General features: G+C 49.9%; 2 protein-coding genes across 2 annotated transcripts in view; both read left to right on the plus strand.

Moving 5' to 3' along the window:
* Positions 1–2,981, plus strand: LOC134054044 (acidic mammalian chitinase-like). Its single transcript, XM_062509481.1, has 10 exons — positions 1–25; positions 498–527; positions 1,003–1,204; positions 1,442–1,498; positions 1,604–1,769; positions 1,886–2,010; positions 2,145–2,250; positions 2,337–2,522; positions 2,633–2,752; positions 2,847–2,981. Exons 1-10 carry the CDS (start codon positions 1–3, stop codon positions 2,979–2,981), a joined length of 1,152 nt encoding a protein of 383 aa, XP_062365465.1.
* A 7-nt stretch (positions 2,982–2,988) lies between these two features.
* CIMAP3 (ciliary microtubule associated protein 3) overlaps positions 2,989–8,146 on the plus strand; it is a 6,759-nt gene continuing 1,601 nt past the window's right edge. The window contains exons 1-5 of the mRNA XM_062509484.1: positions 2,989–4,150; positions 4,744–4,842; positions 5,065–5,198; positions 5,803–5,920; positions 7,350–8,146. The exon at positions 7,350–8,146 is cut by the window's right edge and continues 1,601 nt beyond it. Coding sequence (XP_062365468.1) covers positions 3,893–4,150; positions 4,744–4,842; positions 5,065–5,198; positions 5,803–5,920; positions 7,350–7,418 — 678 coding nt within the window. The 5' untranslated portion in view covers positions 2,989–3,892 and the 3' untranslated portion in view covers positions 7,419–8,146. The remainder of the gene's footprint in view (positions 4,151–4,743; positions 4,843–5,064; positions 5,199–5,802; positions 5,921–7,349) is intronic.

Raw genomic sequence — 8,146 nt, forward strand, 5'->3', positions numbered from 1 at the left:
ATGGCCAAGCTCACTCTGCTCACCGGTGAGTGCCGCTGCAAACTGGAGCTCTCTGCTGTCCTGAGCAGGGCTGGGGGCTCTGCCACTGCCGCTCTGCTGCCTGCACAGGGCTGAGGGGTAAAAACGCTGCTCTCGCTTCTCCGTCAAAGGTTTCACAATTCCCTCTGGGGAGGGAAATTTCTCTTCTTTGCTGCTGCTGCTGTTGGGGATCTGTTCTGCTTTGAACGTGGACAGAGTTCCTTGCAGGGTAGAATTGAAATGTGATTTCAAACTTAAATCTAGAATTCAAAGGAGTGCTTTGGCAGCCGCCTTGGGTTCTCTCCTATGCTTTTTGCCTGAAATCATTTGTCACATTTTACTGGAAATGCTTGGACACATTTTAGGCTGTTCTCTAGAAGCCCTCGGCTGCCTGAGCTTGGGAGCAGAGCTTTGCACAAGAGCTTTGCATTTCTAGGATCAAGCAGTGACCCCTTTGTTGTTTCCTTGTGCCCTGGCAGGCCTGGCGCTGCTGCTGAACGCCCACCTCGGTAGGTGCTGCTTCCCCAGCCCAGCTCCTGCCAGAGCTCGGCGCTGCCTCCGGAGCAGGAAGGGCCCGGCCGGGCACAGAGCCCGAGCCAGGAGCCGAAGGGCACCGGGGGCTGCGGGACCGAGCCCTGCCCGGGGCCAGAGGAGGAAGGCGCCGGATCCGGGGATGTGGAGGGGATTCCTGCAGGGTCCCAGGGATGCCCTGCAGGGTCCCAGGGATTCCCAGAAGTGTCCCAGGGATTCCCTGCAGTGTCCCAGGGATGCCCATCAGGGTCCTAGGGATGCCCAGCAGGGTCCCAGGGATGCCCAGCAGGGTCCCAGGGATTCCCAGAAGTGTCCCAGGGATGCCCATCAGGGTCCCAGGGATGCCCAGCAGGGTCCCAGGGATGCCCAGCAGGGTCCCAGGGATGCTGTGCCCGAGGGGCCGGGCTGTGCCCAGGGCACTGCAGCCCCTCCATGGCCGCTGTGTCCCCACAGGCACTGCCTATGTGCTGACCTGTTACTTCACCAACTGGGCCCAATACAGACCTGGCGAGGGCAGATACACCCCTGAGAACATCGACCCCAACCTGTGCACCCACCTGATCTACGCCTTCGCTGGCATGAACAACAACGAGATCACCACCTACGAGTGGAACGATGAGACCCTGTACAGGTCCTTCAATGGCCTCAAGAACCAGTGAGTGCTGGGAGCCTGGGGCAGAGCTGCTGCTCCCTCTGGTGCCAGCCAGGGCAGGCCAGGGCTGGGCAGGGGGACAGTGCCATCCCCTGAGCTTGGGGACAGCAGCTCTGGGTGCTGCCTGTTGGCCCTTGGCCTTTGCCATGAAAAGGACCTGTCCTGCAAAGGCCACGGTGGCACCAAACCCTCGGGGCCACTCCAGTTCTTGTGTCACTCCATCTTGTTCCTTCCTCGCAGGAATAGGAACCTGAAGACCCTGCTGGCCATTGGAGGATGGAATTTTGGCACACAGAAGTGAGTTCCACGCCACCTCTCTCCAAGCATGACTCCCAGGAAAGGGAGGGAAGGGAGGAAGGGGCTCTATTCCATCCCCACCTCTCTCCTGCTCTGCTTGCCCAGGTTCACCACCATGGTCTCCACGCCCCAGAACCGCCAGACCTTCATCAACTCCGTGGTCAGGTTCCTGCGCCAGTATGGATTCGACGGGCTGGACCTGGACTGGGAATACCCCGGCTCCAGGGGCAGCCCCGCCCAGGACAAGGCTCTCTTCACCGTCCTGGTTAAGGTGGGCTTGGCACCAGGCTCTGCTGGCCACAGCTCTGGCCCCTGAGCCCTGGGTGGCTGCCAAGCCCCATCCCCAAGGTGAGCCCCCAGCTGACTGCTGTTGCTGGGATCCGTCAGGAACTGCTGGCAGCCTTCGAGCAGGAAGCCAGGCAGACCAACCAGCCCCGGCTCCTGGTCACCGCTGCTGTGGCCGGAGGACTTTCCACCATCCAGGCTGGCTACGAGATTGCTGAACTGGGCAAGTGAGTGGCAAACTGGGGTCACTGGCGGCACACTGGTGTGGGTTGGTGGCAGTGAAAGCTGCAGAGAGTCCCTGAAGTGGGGGGGGCTGTGGGGGTGAGCTCTCAGGTGAGGACGCAGCTCCCGCTCCCCGCAGGTACCTGGATTACATCCACGTCATGACCTACGACTTCCACGGGCCCTGGGACGGCTCCACGGGCGAGAACAGCCCCCTGTTCAGCAGTGGCAGCACCCTCAGTGTTGTGAGTGATTTTGGAGCCTCTGGCCCAGGGCTCCTGTCCCCACAGCACATCCCGGCCCGTGCCTGAGCCCTGCTGGCTTTTTGCAGGAATACGCCATGAACTACTGGAAGAACAACGGCGCCCCAGCTCAGAAGCTCCTGGTGGGATTCCCAACCTACGGGAAAACCTTCACCCTGCAGAACCCATCCAACACGGCCGTGGGAGCCCCAAGCTCCGGGCCTGGCCCCGCCGGACCCTACACCAGGGAGGCTGGGCTCTTGGCTTACTACGAGGTGTGTGTGGGACCGGCCCCAGCACTGCAAGGGCAGCCCGGGCACCGCCGGCACTTCCCAGCACGGAATTCCTAACCCGGCCCACGTTGCCACTGCCCCTTTTTCCTTAGATCTGCAGCGTCCTGAACTCCGGAGCCACCCAGGCTTGGGATGCCCCTGAGGATGTTCCCTACGCCTACAAGGGCAGCGAATGGATCGGCTACGACAACATCAAGAGCTTCAACATCAAGGTCTGGGGGCAACGGGAAAGGAACGAGCTGGGACGAGGCCGGAGCCTCCCGTGGGATCAGTTCCTGGGGCTCAGCGGGATTTTCCTCCCCACAGGTGGACTGGCTGAAGAAGAACAACTTTGGAGGTGCCATGGTCTGGACCATCGACCTGGATGACTTCACTGGCACCTTCTGTCACGAGGGCAAATACCCCCTGATCTCCACCCTGAAGAAGGGCCTGGGGCTGTGAATTCGCCGTGAGTGACGCTCGAGGGACACTCTGGGGTTTGTGCCCCAGAGGCCGCGATGTTGGGAACGCCGTGGGGCTGTGGAAGGGGGGTGGGGAGGAGGGGGCATTTCAACATCATTCCTTCCCCAAGGAAATTCCTGCTTGCTTTGCAGAGCTGTGCGCAGCGCAGTCCTCACATCCCTGCAGCTGCTGGAGGTGCAGGTGGGAGTGCAGGAGCAGCCGATGGTGGGGACTGCCCATGGAGATCCCAATCCCCTTCCAGCCCAGCAATCCCTCTAATCCCATGGCACACAATCAGAATGATTAAATAAACCTTTACGCAAACCCAACAACTTCCTGCTTCGACTCCTTTTTTTTTTTTTTTTTTTTTTTTTGTCCTTTATATTTTGTTGCTTCCTGCTTCTCTCAGAACGTTCACACTTCTGCTCGTGGCAGGGCTTGGATTTTATCCCAGCCAGGGATTTTTTTGCTGCCGTGCCTTGGCAGCCACTTGGAAACCGAGAGAGGAACTGTTGTTGATCCCCAAGGCTGTGACATCACAACCTCAGGCTGCTCCCCGAAGCCAGCCCAGCACATTCCAGAGGGAAATGCCAAATTCTCAGCTTTTCCCTGCTCCCTCCCCGTGCTGCCATCCCCCTGCTCCGTGGCTGTAGCACCTGGAGCACACAGAGCCCATCCCGGGAGCTCTGGCAGAGCACGATGGCAGCGAGGCGTGACCCAAAAGGTGAGAGCTGTGTTTTCTTCTCCTTCACCTCCCCGGTGCCATTGGCTTCCCCAGAGATCTTCCCAGACCCCAATTCCTTGCTCAGGCTGGGAAAAATCAGCCCCTTGAAGCTTTGAACAGGGCTGAGTCCAAGGAGAGACCCTTCCCAAATATCCAAGGCCAAGAGAGATCCCCACACAGGGGATGAATGCAGAGAGCAGCACGTGCTCACTCCTTTTTCTCCCTTTTCTCTCTCTCTCTTTTTTTTTTTTTTTTTTTCTTGTTTATCCCACCGGTGGCAATTCCCTGTGCCTGTCCCCCAGCTGTGCAGAAGCTCATCTCCTTTGGGACAACCCAAGAAAGGAAAATGTTCCCTTACTACCACGCCCCAGACAGGCTGGGAATTGAGATGACAGCGGTGCAGGGCAGCCCTTCCCTGGGGCCAGGCTGTTACCTGGGACCAGAGGTGAGCTCTTCTTTCATTTCGGGGCTCCTTTATAAAGGCACAGCAGAAACAGGGCCACGCCTGCCCTGCAAACCCTCTCTAAGGTGTCCCCACATCCACCTGGGAAAAGGAATTGGATCCTTTCCCAACCGATCCTTGAGGTTCTGCAATAGTGAGAAATTAAGGGAATAATTAAAAATAGCTTTAATGGGAATAACATTTGCTGTTCAGATGCTCCTGCCCTGCAAATGCACTGCAGGATGTCCCCAAATCCACTTGGAAAAAGGAATTATCTCCTTTCTCAATCCATTCTTGAGGTTCTGCAATAGTGAGAAATTAAGGGAATAATTAGGAATAACTTTATTAAGAATAACATTTGCTGCTCATGCACTCCTGCCCTCCAAACCCACTGCAAGATGTCCCCAAATCCACCCGGAAAAAGGAATTATCTCCTTTCCCAACCTGCAAACCCCAAGGCTCTGCAATAGTGAGAAATTAAGGGAATAATTAGGAATAACTTTATTAAGAATAACATTTGCTGCTCAGATAACTCAGCCCTGCAAACAGTGCCTTTAAAACATCAACAATAAATCATTTTGGCTTTGGAACTGCAGACAAACATCCTCAAATCCTCCATAAGCACCCGACCCATGAGCATCCGGGGGTACGTGATGGGAGCCAGGACAGCCCCACGCTTCCAGAGGAAGGCTCAGGTAAAGAAAGGCTCCAAAAAAAAACCAAAAAAAAACCAAAAAAAAAAAAAAAAAAAAAAAAGAAAAAAAGTTTTAAAAAAAATGGGAAAAGCAGCCAAAATACCCCCCAGTGAAGCTGTGACATCCACCTGGCTGCTGCTCTTTATTTTGGGTATAAAATGCTCCATTCTGAGGGGGTTTTTTTTTTGTTGTTTTTTTGGTTTTTTTCCCTCCCCACCCCAGATGGTGACCCCTGGCCCTGCCACCTACCAGCCCATCCTGGGGGAGGAGAGGAGGTTCCAGCCTGCCCACGTCCCCTTTTCTTCCAGCAGCCCGAGGTTCCCAACCAGGATTCTGGATAAGGATTTGTACCCTGGGTAATTGAAATTGTTTTCTCACAATAAGCAAGAGTCCTGGCAGGGAGAAACGCACAAATGGGAGATGGGGATGGAGCTCCCTGTTAAGTTTTTGATCTCCCTGCCCCACAAAAAAAAAAAAAAAAAAAAAAAAAAAGAAAAGCTTTTTATCTCCAAAACTAAGGGGGTTTTTATGTCCAAAAATAAGTTTTTTTTTTTTTTTATCTCCAAAACTAAGGGTTTTTTTATCTCCAAAACTAAGGGTTTTTTTTATCTCCAAAACTAAGGGTTTTTTTATCTCCAAAAATTAAGTTGTTTTTTTTTTTTTTTTATCTCCAAAAATAAGGGGGTTTTGTCTCCAAGAAGCCCTCCCTGCTTTAGGCTTTTAGCTTGGTGACAATGACTGGGACATCACAGCATGGAATTCCCATGGATCTTCCCCCTCTGGAAACAAAAACTGCTTCAAAACCTTCAAAACCCAGGCCAAGGTTTTCGATGCTGCCTCACATCGTCCTTTCCTTGTTGTTACTAAGGAATAATTGTAATGAGCAGGGAGGTAAATTCTGGAGTTACAAACACCAAAACCAGCTGTAAAATTGAGATATCTGGTGCCTGTTTCCTTTAGGCCTGGAAATTACAACATAGATCAGCCTTTAAACAGAAAAGTCACTTGGCCAATGAAGTTTGGGGCTCCAGATTGGGCTGCAGTGCCAGCACTGCCCCAGAGGATGGTGAAAATGCAGGTCCAGAAGGTAAGGATGGGGATCAGGGGATCTTATTCCTGGCTCAAAGCTCCCGAGAAAGGGAATTTCCTTTTCACTTCCCATTTTCACTGTTTTGTTTTCCTCTCCTGCTTCTGAGAAAGGAAATTTCCTTTTCACTCCTCATTGTCAGTGTTTTGTTTTCCTCTCCTGCTTCCGAGAAATTTCCTTTTCACTCCTCATTTTCAGTGTTTTGTTTTCCTCTCCTGATTCCAAGAAAGGAAATTTCCTTTTCACTCCTCATTTTCACTGTTTTGTTTTCCTCTCCTGCTTCCAAGAAAGGAAATTTCCTTTCTATTTCCCATTTACTCTGTGTTTGGTTATCCTTTTCTGCCTGAAAGCTTCTGAGAAAAGAAGATTTCCTTTTCACTCCTCATTTTCAGTGTTTTGTTTTCCTCTCCTGCTTCCGAGAAATTTCCTTTTCACTCCTCATTTTCACTGTTTTGTTTTCCTCTCCTGCTTCTCAGAAATTTCCTTTTCACTCCTCATTTTCACTGTTTTGTTTTCCTCTCCTGCTTCTGAGAAAGGAAATTTCCTTTTCACTCCTCATTTTCACTGTTTTGTTTTCCTCTCCTGCTTCCAAGAAAGGAAATTTCCTTTCTATTTCCCATTTACTCTGTGTTTGGTTATCCTTTTCTGCCTGAAAGCTTCTGAGAGAAAAAAAGATTTCCTTTTCACTCCTCATTTTCACTGTTTTGTTTTCCTATGCTGCTCCCGAGAGAGGAAATTTCCTTTTCACTTCCCATTTTCACTGTTTTGTTTTCCTCTACTGCTTCCGAGAAAGGAAATTTCCTTTTCACTCCTCATTGTCAGTGTTTTGTTTTCCTCTCCTGCTTCTGAGAAAGGAAATTTCCTTTTCACTCCTCATTGTCAGTGTTTTGTTTTCCTCTCCTGCTTCCAAGAAAGGAAATTTCCTTTTCACTCCTCATTTTCACTGTTTTGTTTTCCTCTCCTGCTTCCAAGAAAGGAAATTTCCTTTCTATTTCCCATTTACTCTGTGTTTGGTTATCCTTTTCTGCCTGAAAGCTTCTGAGAGAAAAAAAGATTTCCTTTTCACTCCTCATTTTCAGTGTTTTGTTTTCCCATGCTGCTCCCGAGAAAGGAAATTTCCTTTCCACTTCCCATTTGCACAATTTTTTGGTATCTTTCCCTGCCCAGGGCACAAGATGCAAAGTGATTTTCTCTCAGAAAATACCTGTTTAAAAAACCTTTCCAAAAAACTCCTTTTATTCAGAAATTTCCTCTGGAAGTTTTCACCCCCAAAGGGAGCAAAGTGGGGCATCCGCTGCCTCGTGTGGCTTTGCTGGAAAGAAAAATCTCATTTAAAGCACAGGTTTAGGTCTCACCCTTTGTTTTTCTGGAGCATTTTCATTGTTATTAATGAAAAATTGGGATTTTTTTTTTTTTTTAGATGACTGTGGATAAAAATTTCTGGAAAAACCAGGGCAGAGAGGAGTACCTGAAGTTGTACCAGAGCTGAGGAGTCACATCCTCCTTCCTTTGAAGAACACTCACCTGCACCACCAGGCTTAATAAACCAAATATTTTAAATGTTTTCAATGTTTTAAATTAGTTCTGCCCAGCTGTAGCAAAAACAGCTCAATATTCTCAACCCCGTATCCAGCACAAGTGCAAAACCTGGGAAGAAAGAAACTCTAGAATTGTTTGCTCTTTTTTATCCCTTATTAAATTTTTTTAAAATTCTGTCTTGTGCCTTTCAACATCCAGCCTTTGCTGAGGCAGAGAAGGAGCCAAAAAACAAAGGAATTATTTCCATTTCCTCTGAATGAATATTCCCAATTTCCCCTCAGCTTTTTCCCCACAGTTTTTTTCCTCATATCCAACCCAGGGGTTTTGTCCACAAGCTGAGGGAAGAAAAAAAAAAAAAAAGAGGAATATTCAGGTGGTTTTTGGTACCCTCAGAGAGTTTTTAATGTCTTTGTGCCCAAAATAACACCCTGAAAACATCAGAGGGAGAGGCTGGGCTGGGCCAGGCCCCACCAGGTGGATTTTTTGCATTTTGGTTCCTTCCCTGCTGATACAAAAATATTCTCAATTAAAGAACCAAAAATGAAAAAGAAAAAAAAAAAAACAAACGAACAAAAAAAAAAAAAAACCCCTTGAAACTGAAAATCTGGGCACAAAAATAAATGTGGCCTGAAACAGAAAGCTCCTGGTGTTAGGGCAGCTGTTTGAACCTTTGATTTT

The sequence above is a fragment of the Cinclus cinclus genome, chromosome 27 (genome assembly GCF_963662255.1).
Source record: "Cinclus cinclus chromosome 27, bCinCin1.1, whole genome shotgun sequence".
Taxonomy (NCBI): Eukaryota; Metazoa; Chordata; class Aves; order Passeriformes; family Cinclidae; genus Cinclus; species Cinclus cinclus.